This window comes from Empidonax traillii, unplaced genomic scaffold, assembly GCF_003031625.1.
Source record: "Empidonax traillii isolate 1590-97213 ecotype Southwest subspecies unplaced genomic scaffold, ASM303162v1 scaffold352:size1026972, whole genome shotgun sequence".
Lineage (NCBI taxonomy): Eukaryota > Metazoa > Chordata > Aves > Passeriformes > Tyrannidae > Empidonax > Empidonax traillii.
This window is the reverse complement of record NW_020955545.1, coordinates 125,788-138,644: the sequence shown is the minus strand read 5'-3', so window position 1 is coordinate 138,644 and position 12,857 is coordinate 125,788. Positions and strand designations below refer to the sequence as shown.

Sequence of the window (12,857 nt, the reverse complement as noted above, 5' to 3'; positions counted from 1 at the left end):
TAACCTTAGGCAGTACATTAAGTTCTTTCATATGCTACTCAGAGGATGAGAAAGAGCTATAAAATGATCCTAAAATAGCCTCACCGGGAAGGATTTCTTCCAAACTGCATCCCTTTGCTTCTGCCACAGGTAACTTGCGGCCACTTTGTCATCATGCCGTGTCTCTTGCAGGGAGAAAAATTCCCTCTGCTGCCACTGCAAAAGGCAGAATTCAACATGGCTTATTGTGAACTTTTCTGCCACTACATGTCCAAGGGAAATATTTACAGGACAAACACTTGTCTGCAATGGATGGATTAATTTGATAATGGGATTGAAACTCCTTTCTCAACTCACCTCTAAAACACATTACTCAACTTGCTGTCAATGGCAACAGAAGCACCAGCTGGCCATATTCTGTATTCCCACCACACATAGACACAAGCACCCCTGCATATCCTACAGGAGTCATCTTGCAGCCCCTGCACAAACAGTATGCTCCCTTCTCACCGAAGATCTCACTGGTTGGCCTTGTGGCCTCCATATACATCTCCTAAGTCTCTGCCTTTAAGGTGCTCTAACTCCACTGAAGAGTGCTAATGTAAAAGTGTTAAAGGTGTTTCACCAGTACTAACTAATACTTGTCTAGATGGTTTCTGGGACTGGGGCATGGGTCCCATCTGAAGCAGGAGTATGGTCAAAATTACCATCTGAAGCCAACATTTATATAGATATTTTGGGAATATCTATGTATTGGAAATATTTGGGAAACAGCCAACTGTTTCAAAGTAAAAGGCAATCCCCACATGGTGGAGGATGTGTAGATGTAGCCATTGACGCAACAAAAAAACACTTGTTCTTGACTTCAGGCAAGCACTATTGAACCTGTATGAAGAGGCTTTTAGCTACAAGGAGCTGATCATCCAGACTGCAGGCAGGGCTCCCTGCTGGAGGTGCTCTTTGAGCCACGACATTTTGAAGATGCTGAGAAAGTTTTCCAAAACTGAGACAGTGTAGATAGGAAATTTAGCTTTGGACAGGGCACGCTGTAGAATCCAGACAGAATAACTGTAAAAAGGAGAACTGAATATGACATAATAGGGACGATGAGCCTCAGTGCCAGAAGAACTACTTTGAAATACCTGAAGTGATCATAATGAGTCACCTATCAAAAAGCTATCACTAAGTATGGTTGTAGTATCAGGAGATTCAGAAAGTAACACTAAACTATTTCAACATGGTTATAGTTGCTAGTAATCAAAAAAATGTGATTATGCTTGAGAAGGCAAGAAAGGTAGCAAAGACAAGGAAAATCCACAGAAAGACAACAGACTGTGATCTTGCTTTTGACAGTATGATCATAGTTGTGATCATATGTAAGTAAAAAAAATCTCCTTCCTCAAGATGTTACAAATTGAAGGAATTATTTAAAGACAGCTATGGAAAAAGCAAAATTAGGGGAAGCTAAAACACATGCCCTTGGTACATCAGCCCCATCATGCTGCTTGAGAGAGCAACTTCTTCCCTGCTTTTGCTTGATCAGCTTTATTATCGTTTTCAGGTTTCCCAGGACAGGTATGACATCTCCTAGGGAACAGAGGTTAATAAAGCTAGGAAGCACTTTCCAAGTGACAGCTCCTCTAGAACTTCTGCAGCTCTTTTTCCCCTTCAGGGTTAGTAAATGGCTCTGACCATATCCAAAAGCTTTGCAAGAAATTTACTCTCAATTCTGAGCAAAAACTAATCCCTCTCTCTACAAGACCAATTTGCCAGCGCATGTCATTACAGCCTGTGTCACTCAGTCATGCTCACTGCCTGAAATAGGTATTTTGGCTGTATTTACTTGCCCTGCATTTAGTTCTGAGCCTGGTGCTGCTGAGGTTATGGTGGTGAAGTGGCAGGTGCGCTGCTCCTGTGACTCACCTCAGTGGCACCCGGGTTGTGTCTGGGTGTGTAGGCAGGGCTTCGTCGGAGCCCTGCTGTCCCTTGGGGCTGTCTGCAGAAGAGCTCGGAGGGAGCCAGCGCATTAAAAGGAGGCAGAAGCTGTAGGTTTTGTCCCGGGACTTTTCCAACAAACAGCTGTTGCTGCCTGTACCTAAACTACTGAGGTGGCACACGGACAGATCTTGCAAAGAAAGAGCCTGGGGGTCCGCAGGGAGAGGGGTATCACATTAGCAATTAAAAGCTAATCCACAAAACCCCTCCTGCTCAGTTATCCTGCTGCTCTGGCAAGCCCCTGTTTTCCGCAGGGAATGGCAGTATTTCCCTCCTCCCCTCTGGAAAGCGAGCGCGCGTCAGGACGGGTTTCCCAGCTCTGGTCTCTCACCACATGTAGACCCAGTTTAGGATGTCAGCTGTTATAGGCCAGTACTCCATGTGAGAGAAGCTGTGGCTTGATTTGTCTTTTTTCGGTCACTTTTTTGAGGAATCCCCTGGTCTGTTGTGGGACTGAGCTTTTCCCTGCCAGAACTGGCAGTCCCTGCCAATGACTCCCGTTGGATCCAAGCATACCGCGGGAGCGGGGCTGGCGAACAGCCGAGGAACCCTCCCGCGGTGGGTTCAGTGATCTCGGGAGATCCAGCCAGGATGAGTCACCGGGATGACAGCATCACTTGTCACAAGCATGGAGAGAATCGCGGAACAGAACACCACCACGGCATCTGTTTAATAATTTGCTGCCTTTAATGAAACTGGATAATTATGGTCAAAGGTATTGGCTATGGCATCGCTGATACTTCTTTTTTATCACTATTCCTGCTGAGCAGGCTGATGACTGCCCACCTTCCGGCAGCGGCGCCCTTCGGGGCTGCCGTGAGGCAGAGAACGCGCTCCCTGCAAAAAAACCGCCCCCCCCCCCCCCCCCCAGTGGTACCGCCGCGCCCTCCCCCGGCCCCGCGGTGGTTGGTGCCGACAGCGGCGCATGCGCAGGGGGCGGTGCTGCGGGACTGGCGGGTCGGGCCGGGTCGGGTCGGGGCCTCCCCGGGCGAGTCGGGCTGGGCTGGGCGCTCCCGGGGGCCGGGGAGGGCCGTCTCCGAGCTGAGCCGGGCAGGGCCGTCCCGCCATCGCGGGCAGCGCCGTGGGTGAGGAGCGGCGGGTGAGAGCGGGGTTTGCGTGCCGGCACCAGCCCTCCCGGTCTGCCTGAGGGGCTCGGCGGGGGCGGGACGGGGACGGGGACGGGGACGAGGACGGGCATATCGGTGCCGTGTCTGCCGTGTCGTTGCGGTGTCTGTGCGGGGGCGGAGGAGCTGTCACGGCAGTGGGTCGCGCTGTTCAGGGCCTGGTCGTGCCGTCGGATTGATGTGTTTTGCCCCGTTTTCCCCCGGGAGAGGAGAAAGGGGGCTGCTGGGACCTCAGGTCGGCCTTGCCAGGCGGCGCGGGGTGGGCAAAGGGCCTTCGGGGCTCCCGGCTCACCCCCTCCTGGGGGCGGGGCACCTGAGCGAAGGGCAGGGCGAGCATGTGCCTGGGGGATCCAGGCTGTGGTGGTGGGATTTGCTGCCTGCTGAAGCAGAGCAAGAGATTCTCGTTGGGGGTTCTGCTTTCGCTGCTTTTTGTGGCTTTTTCTTCTGGCTCGCACCAGACTGCCAGACGCGTAGTGATGTTAAGCATTTACAGGCAGCGGTGGGTCTCGTGATCCTGCTAATGCCGTCTAAATAATTCATAAAACGAGCTGGCATTCAAATCTTTCAGTACTGGCTGGCTTTTCTCTCCCCACTTATCCTTATTTTTGAACTACAGTGTGTTCAGGAAGTTTCAGCTAACTTGGTGCTGGGCTGTTCAGTTAATTACACTGATGTTGTTAATAATATATAATAATGTCACTTGTTTGCATTCCATAGTCTCTTTTCATTTTTGAATATATTTTCTGTTGGAAAGTGGCTTAATGTTCAAATACTGATTGCACAGCCTTGTTTTAAGCCATGATCATGACAGCCCTTTTCCAGCGTAAGTGGTCCCACTTCCGCATTAAGTTTCTGTGGTTTTATGTCCTGGATCTGTATTTGAGATACTGAATTGCACCTAAAGCCATAGCAAATGGTGGAAGATCAGTGTAGGAAAAGCAGGGGAGTAGTACAATAACTGCGCAATACTGTTGAAATAAAAGTTTCATAAGTAACAAAACAGGATTTGTTTCTTGTATTTTGTCTTCCTGTTTCTTGCCTTCCTTCCTGACCCTCTTCTGCTTTTGCTTCAGTGCATTACTTTGTACTAGTACAGATTTCACAGGTCGGTTTTTAATCTGAAACATGTTTTTTTTGTCTGTCTACCTGTCTTTGGGAATACTGCCTAATGGCAACAGAACCAAAGTCATAACTGCAGTGGATGTGAGTTCTCTGTGGTTTAGAAGCTGTGTATATGGATGACTTGAAAATTCACTAAATATTTTTCTCCTTGTTCCAGATGGAAAAGAAGAGCTCATGGTTTCTGATTTATGTAACAGCAGAAGCTGAATAGGCATGAAGGATACTATAGTGGGAATGAGAAGTGTCAAAAGAGAAGAAATGAATCCTACAAATGATGATGGAGTGCTTGGGACCATCTTTGACTGGGACTATCTCTTATGGGAAGTTCGTTTGACAATATTAGCTGCTGGTTTTTTAATCTACTTGGCAGTATTTCTTCTGTCTCACTGGTTGTCTTCATGGAGAAGTACCACTTACCGTGCCTTGTATGCAAAGGAGAAGGTGTTTTGGAATATGGCAGTCACACGTGGTGTGTTTGGACTTCAGAGCTGTGTTGCTGGGTTATGGGCTTTGCTCATAGATCCCGTTTTTCATGCTGACAAAGTGTATTCGCAGCAAAAGTGGAGTTGGTTTAACTGTTTAATAGCTGCTGGATTTTTCTTGCTTGAAAATGTAGCAGTCCATTTGTCCAACATTGTTTTTAGAACATTTGATGTGTTCTTGGTAGTTCATCACTTACTTGCTTTTGGTGGCTTGGCTGGTCTGGTAATTAATGTGAAATCTGGACATTATCTGCCTTTGATGGGAATGTTGCTGGAGATGAGTACTCCTGCAACGTGCATTTCCTGGATGCTTCTGAAGGTAAGAATGTGATAATTTTCAGATTACGTTTGTATATCAGTTTTTGTGCATTTTACTTGTCCATAGGTAGTGTGTGTGGTTTGTCTGGATAGCTTTTCATCAAAACTGTGTTAATCCAACTGATATCCATGTTATTGCCATACCTGGTTTTGTAGTGATGGTATTTCTGTAATCCTCCATGTAGGTTTCTGTGTGGTGCTGTGTGTGTGCGCATTGTGAGATGGTATAGATGTGTACTGAGTTTGGGATGCCATGTACATGTGGAATATCATAGCACTATGTGGAAAAAATGCCTGAGAGCGTGTGTTTGTGAAAACTGGATATTTGCATTAGTTCTACAGATTCCTCAGTTCCTTATCTTGAAGTAACAATCTCACTTCTGCATACTTTGTGTTCTCGTTTTTCTAGGCTGGCTGTGCTAACACCTTTTTCTGGAAGGCAAACCAGTGGGTGATGATCCACCTGTTTCACTGCCGCATGATTCTTACTTACCACATGTGGTGGGTGTGTATTTTCAATTGGAATTCTGTGGTTGAAAACCTGGGACTTCTTCACTTTATTGTTTTATTCTCGGGATTATTTGCTGTTACACTAATACTTAACCCATACTGGACATACAAAAAAACTCAGCAACTCCTCAGCCCAACAGACTGGAACTTTGAAAATAAAGCAGTGGAAAATGGAAAATTAAACGGTGAAACACAACAAAAGAAGAGGATATAACACCGAAGCAGCAGTTTCCTAGTAGGGTAACGCAAAAGTACAATGCGAAGTAATTCTTTGCATGTGAATTAGAAACTTTTACGAGAAGCTCGTTGACACAGTGGTTCCTTGCTGGTAGCATTCTGTATGCATCAGAAGTATTGAAAAGCATTGTTTGTGCTTCATATGTGCATACACATTAGAACTTAACCCTCTTGGTTATGAATTATGCCAACAATTTTGTCAGATTGGGCAGTATTTCATAATTTAGTAGTGACATGCTCCCTATTGGCAGCCTTTGTCCTAATGCTTCAAAGTGGCTTCACAGTTGTCTGTTAAGCTCAGCTTGAATCAAGTTTAGCTTGAATCATATTTCACAAATGGCAGAGATGCTGGTACTGGAAATTACGTTGTTTATTAAGATCAATTATGACCCAAGTTAGGTATGCGTACGTACCTAGTTCCTGTGTGCCAGTGAATCATTCCAAGTGGCTGAACTGGTCAGTGGAAGAATGCAGTCATGGCTTAGCTTTGGGGTTTGTTGTTGGTTGGTTTGTGGGTATTTGGTGGTGTTTTTTTGTTTTGTTAATAAATTTTTTTTGGTTTTTTATTTTAAGTTCACTTGAGAAACTTGGGAAGATAAGTGAGTGTTTGCTGTCAAAGTGAGTTGTAGTTTCAGGTTGCCCTCAGTATGGGAGGAGTTCGTATCCACCAAAAACGTGCATGTGGGGATGCCCACATTTGCTGTATGTGTAGACTAGCTAGGTAGTCATAGTGATCCCTTCTGGAATTGAAATCAATGAAGTACAAGTCGCAACAACAAAATGTGACTCTGCTCTGTCCTTCAAAAGACTATTGTTTGATTAGTAAAATTATTTTATTTGTAGGCCCCACTAGTTCCACTAGTGCTCCTGTTATGGTTCCTCTTATTTTTGGAAATGCACTTAGTTTTAGAGGATTTTAGAATCTGAGATGACTCCTCAGTGGAGAAAAGCCCAGCTCAGCTCCTGTAGAGTTCTGTTGTTCTATTAGTGTTTTTATTTACCTTTGAAGAGCATACAAAATGACGCTAACAATCTTTTGCACTTTATTTGTCACATCACAAAAATCTTTCCTCGACTTGAATAATTTGGTTCCTTTTTGGATAGGAACTAATGGCAATGGATGTTCTCCCACTTAAAATACTGGTCTGATGATTCCCGGGGAAGTGTTGGGAAGCGGATTAAGGGATAAAGATCACTGTAGAAGAGAGTGACCCCTAGTGGCAGGAGAATGACAAAGATACTACTTCTGGTGCACGGAACTAGTAAGATAAAAAGCCTCTTAATTGGAACTGTGTGTGACATGACTGCTACACAGATTTATTCTGCAAAGCATAAGACTGGGCAAGTGCAAGCTGTGAAGAATTTTAGGTCAAGCCATGGGTTAGAGACTTCGTGTACTGATCTGTGGTGGAGCATATTGTTTTAAAAGTGTAAGGAAAGCACTCTTTGGTGAAAAGAGCCCCATTTTATTAAGTTTTAGTGGCAGTGGTTTTTTGTTCTGAGTGAAGAGAGGAAACTAGTGGTCAGGTTTTTGTGTTACCTAATTCACTCTGTGTGAGCACAGAGTTGAATTGCTGCTCTATGAGGGAGAGGAAACATCTTTCTGTTAGGTCACAAATATTTAGCCAGATCCTCTTGATAATGATGAAGAGGTGAGTATCTGAAATTGCCCATTCGAAATTAGGCTGAGAGGGTCATAGAGAGGGACAGTTGTTTTATACAGCAACCCTGTCTGTTACTCTGCTTATACTCAATAGAGAACTTGGAGCTGTCTTCTTACTCCTAAGCTGGGCAAAATGAGGTTGCCAAAACACTGCAATATCACCTGTCTGGGCACCATCCTATAGTAAAAAGAGTTCTCTAAAGCCTCTCCTGAGGATTTGTTGGGGGGAGAGTACTGTTAAGAGCACTTTGAAGAAAGCAGAGAGATGAATTCCTTGGAAATAAACCCACAAAATGTGATCTGAATGCATATGTAGCAGAATCCAAACCTCACCTGCAGGAGTTCAGAAAGAAAGGCAGAGGGTAAGTCACCAATGACCAGATATCAAAATGATGGTGTGCTCTATGAAGCTTAACATTTAAAGGTTTGGATTCAATAAAACAAGGTAATAATTATAAAAGTCCCAGCTACAGAATTCTGAAGAATCCTAACAGAAAATGGAAGCATCAGAAGTAGTGTGGGCCAGGTGTGTAATTCTTACAGTGGCTGGCTAAAGGAGGTGAAGTTCTATGTGCTAAAATAAAAGAATATGGAGAGTGGGAGTTAGTAGTGAATTTGTGACTGAAAAAAAAAGACAGATGAAAATTTATGCCATGGTACCAGATACCTAACATGTAATATTTTGTATTACTAATTTTTGTGATTTTATTAAATGGCTTTTAAATATTTCATTAAAATTATGTTTTTATTGTCATAATGCAGTCTTTTTAGTTTGCATCATGGTGTGGGCTTTTTCTTGCAAACAGTGTTGTGGTATATATTAAATCTTTTGCATGTCTTAACTGTATAATGACTAATACCTCAGAACACCTGTTAACCTAAACACTGGTAGACCTTCTAGAACAAGAAAGCCATGCAATAAAAGAATCAACAGCACTCACTTATGTTGGTTTGATGGGATTTTACAGGCCAGCTAGAAATACAGTACATCAAAAATAGACAACCTTTCTTCTTCATCTTGATGGCTTAGATTTGGAGTTACTGGTTCTGTTACACAGAGCCTCTTTTTTTATACTACAATATAAAAATACCTTTTTCAAAGGTGTGTAGGGATTGGACAAGGGCAATGGCTTTAAACTGAAAGAGGAAAGATTTAGATTAGATATTAATATGAAATTCCTCACTCTGAGGGTGGTGAGGCACTGCAACATGTAGCCCAGAGAAGCTGTGGATGCTCCATCTTTGGAAGTGTGTTCAAGGCCAGGTTGGATGGGGCTTTGAGCAACCTAGTCTAGTGGGTGGCATCTCTGCTCATGGCAAAGGAGTTGGAACTAGATTATCTTCAAGGTCCCTTTCACCTCAAACCATTCTGTGATTCTTCACTGCCTTTTGGCTGCTTCCTTCAGGAGGATTTTCTGGTTTATTATTGAACATGACTGTCTGATTGCTCTGAAACAATCCTGAAAAAGTCCTCAAACTGAGGGTTTTGGTGTCTAATTACTCTTACAACTAAATACTGCTTTTCAACCAAAAGGTAGACTAGCCATACCTTGTTTGTAAATTTTGTTGATGTGAAACTAATCCCAGTCCCCTTTGGCCTCTTACATGGCCTCATCCACAATCCCATTTAGAAAAATGCACAGTCAACTTCAACAGTGGCTGGATCAGGTCACAAGGTTTGCTGCTGTGGATTTGGAAAACCCTTACATAAGATGATTTTGGGTGAATTTTTTGTTTACCAAGGTGTTAGGGACATGGTTATGCTCTCTTGTTGAACAAGTTTATTGGAAGGAGTGCTGTTTGAAGCTTTTTTTTCTAAAAAACCCCAACAACCCAAACCAAGAAACTATGGTGGGGGTGAGGGTGTTCAGTTGTTTGGTTTGGTTTTTTTTAAAGAAAAATACCTGATCTAAGACACCTTGACCAGGCATCTGGTTCTTACTGTCTTCAAACAACATTCCTAAATCCCAGTTTGTGTTTTCCTCTGTTTGTGTCCTGTCATATGTTTTTCTCCAAAAGTTGTCATGGTTTCTTCCCCCCAACCCGTCAATTTTTCTATAATATTTACTTGCAGTACTGGTCATGATCTTGCAGCCCTCACATTACCACGGCAATATTTTCGTCTAGTAGTTTTCAGCATTTCCTGTCAGGCTCATCTTTCGCTAAATAACCATGTCCAAATCTTCAGGGTTTTTTGCATTTTCCTGAACACAATGATTAAATATTGATGTGATGTACATTTATAAGAAACCTTTTTTAACCTCAGGGAGACTTAAAGTGAATTTAGAAATATTAACCAAACTCAAGTCTGCTCTTATACAATGTAACATTTGCTGAATGGTACAGCATCTTTACACTGTGTACATAAATAAAAGTATTTAATTGAATAGCTGTCTACCAGGAGTTTCATTTACTGATTAAAAAATGCCTATTATGTTTTTACTTGCTACTTGTAGCTTAAACAGTTTATGCAAAGCATGCACTGAAAAAAATTATTTGTTTGTTTTGAAGTGTTCTGTTAAAGTTGACAAAGGTATGTCATACTTTTCAAATACCATATCCATGGAAATAGCTATAAAACCTAGTAAACTAATGTTCCTTCAACAGCATTTAACATATTGTTCCCATGAGCTTGTTCAGAACACCAGAAGCTGTGGTATATGTAAGTATGCATTAAAAAGAGGTAAAAAACATCCCTTCTGGCTTGTGTATCTGAAATGTGTGGTCCATTTTTGTATTAGCCTCTAACTGCAAAGACACTTCATTTAATTCCATGTGACACACCATGGTTTAGTATAAATTAACAACAACAAAAACAACATAAACCCAAAAAAAACACCAAAAACTTATCTCGTTGCAAAAAAATACAATTCTAACACATTAAAAATGTGTGTCTTGCGTGGTGCTTTGCAGGAATTAATTCCTGATGCTTTTCAGCATTAGTGAGTTAAAGGAACACAGCATCATTACTGGCACTCTAATTATTCTTATAAGAATGCACTGTGCAAGCAACTGGCTGGCTGCCTCTGCACTGAAGTCCCCAAGATTAATTGAAGCAGAAGCGAGACATTCATGTGTAAAGCTCCACTAACTGGAATGTGTGTGGGTACAGACTGGAATGAGAAGAACAATGTATAATAGTGTTTGTATGAATAAAGTCCCTTTTTTGTTTTTGATAAATGATCTGTAAATGAATTTAAATGTTATTAATGTTTTGCTATTCAGATATTTTCAATTAAAAGGTCAAATTTTACTTACTAGTTCTTACTGTATTTCCCAGAAAGTATTGTCACTTAAGCTGTCAGTGTTACTTAGCAATTACAATCTTCTTATCTTGTGTCATGGCAATGGTACTTCAGTTGGAACAAAAAAATAGAAGCAGTGGTCATTAATTAAGTAAATTATGCCTGTTGCTGTAGTTTTCAGCCCCCCGGATGGGTTTTCAGTGTTGGAAGAGGTGCTTCATGCTCTGGATCTGATAGACTAATTAGCATGTTCTGGTAGTGATGGTGCCACAGAGCAGGAACAAATGTTTTTTCAGCACATTGTGCCTTTCTGTTTTCCCCAAGCTGAACAGTGATAAATGAGCTGGAATGACAAAGATAGAGCAAACCTGCAAGAACATAGCTGTCCTTGTTTATAGCTCAAGGTGGCAGACAGGCCAAGCTTGAAAGGAGTGGTGCCTGCTCATGTGTCCACAAGTAAGAAGAAAGCAAGGAAATTGGCTGGGCTATTGCTTGCTGCTATTGTCTGCATGTTCTGATGAGTCAGCTAGGGTCACTGCTGAGTCCTTAGGGATATGACCTGAGCAAAGAGTGGAAATTTAATACTCGCTTTATCAGATGCATTACTTCTGGTCTGATATATTTATTTCCTCATATAATTCCAGCTGCCTCTGCTCCCTTGACTGCTTGGCTCACATGAGCATGCTGCATAAGCTGACAGTGTTTTCACCAATATGTCGCTTGATACTTACTGTAAAGACTTGAGAGGTTTTAGTACTGGTAATTGATTGTGGCAGCTCCAGGTACTCACTCGGCGTGACTTCTGTATTGCTCTGTAGATCTGCAACTTCCCTCTCCTGCTTTGCTGCTTCTGCTGCCAAAAGCAGTTTACCATGTGAACACTGCATTTTGTCACCAAAGCTGTGTTGACTGAAATTTAAGCATGGGAACTGCACAAAGCAGGCTACAAAATATACCTGAGAAAGGACTAATTTTCTGCAAAGTAGAGGGTTTGACTTTCCCACATTTCTGGACCTTGCAGTTCTGTCAGGATCTTGTAAGCATAAATCAAGATTATAACTATGATATCTTAAAAAAAAAAAAAAAGCCATGCGGGCAAACTGCTTTTGCATGGAGGTTTGCATAGAGTAGGCATAGAGCATCTAACAAGAGTTTGCTTATCTTGTTTGGTGGGTCATATTTACAGGAAGAAAGTGTATCCTGGAAAGCAGCAGCAGCAGCCTTGCTTAGGAGTCATAAGAATTAAATGCAAAAAAATAACCTAGGAGGCTCTGGGATGAGGTAGCTGGGACTGGTTGTTATGTTGTCCAACCAGGTTTCAGTTGGACATGAATATGTAGTTTGTCCGATGCTTTAACTCTTCCCTTTTTTTCTCAGCACCATAGAATTTTAAAGTATCACTGTGTCACTGGTTGAGGCTAAGGTTAAGGAGCTTTTTTTAGGACATCAGAATTCCCAAGCAATGTATTGCCCAAGGCTAAAAGAACCTAAAGTCTACTCTAATTTAAAGTAATTTATTCTTGTATTATCACTGCCTTTTTATCTTACATAATTATTTTTTACACCTGGAGACTCATTTGCATATTCATGAGTACAAATCAATCTGCCCTTTTATTTTCCTAGCCATCCTAATACTCTTTGTTTGTCACTTTTCCCCCTTGAATTCCTTTTTATTAAATGTTGGCAGCTTAGAGTTGCCCGTAGCATTTGATATAAAGTCTTCTCAGTGTCTTGTATTACACTAGTACCTCCTTTCCGCCCCTGGGAACAGCGCTGCTTCAGCCAAAGGCTGCATTTGTCTTTCAGGGTCGCATGACCTCAGTGCTTCATGGTCCTCTGGTGAGAGGAAATTCACTTAAGTTTATCTCTTCCTCAGCTTCAGAATGAAACAGAACCATCAGAGCACAGTGAAATAACTAAAGGTAGGAATTCTGTGTTATAGAAACAGCTTGTGCATATGGCTGTATGGTGCTGTATGGTGCCCATGCGTGGGCAGTGCGGCTGCAAGGGGCTCTAGGAGGGAAGGCTGGAACTGCCCCGTGCTGGACACAGATGGTTCCAGCCAGCTCTGACCTACCATAGCTGAGGAGGGGACACCTGGAGGAAAAATATGTAAGAAAGGGCAAAAATGCTGCATAAAAGGGAAGAGGGAGGGGAAGAAAGTGAGAGGAACAGCCCTGTG

The 12,857-nt window shown here is 42.6% G+C and overlaps 1 protein-coding gene across 2 annotated transcripts; it reads left to right on the top strand.

Moving 5' to 3' along the window:
- Positions 1 to 2,949: 2,949 nt before the first annotated feature.
- CLN8 (CLN8, transmembrane ER and ERGIC protein) lies at positions 2,950 to 8,370 on the top strand. 2 transcript variants are annotated; one of them, XM_027892434.1, is made up of 3 exons: positions 2,950 to 3,059; positions 4,378 to 5,021; positions 5,430 to 8,370. In XM_027892434.1, exons 2-3 carry the CDS (start codon positions 4,434 to 4,436, stop codon positions 5,742 to 5,744), a joined length of 903 nt encoding a protein of 300 aa, XP_027748235.1. In that variant the 5' UTR covers positions 2,950 to 3,059; positions 4,378 to 4,433; the 3' UTR covers positions 5,745 to 8,370. The 2 variants fall into 2 exon arrangements, with proteins under 2 accessions (XP_027748235.1, XP_027748236.1); XM_027892435.1 differs by having other exon boundaries at positions 2,964 to 3,073.
- The last annotated feature ends 4,487 nt before the right edge of the window (positions 8,371 to 12,857 follow it).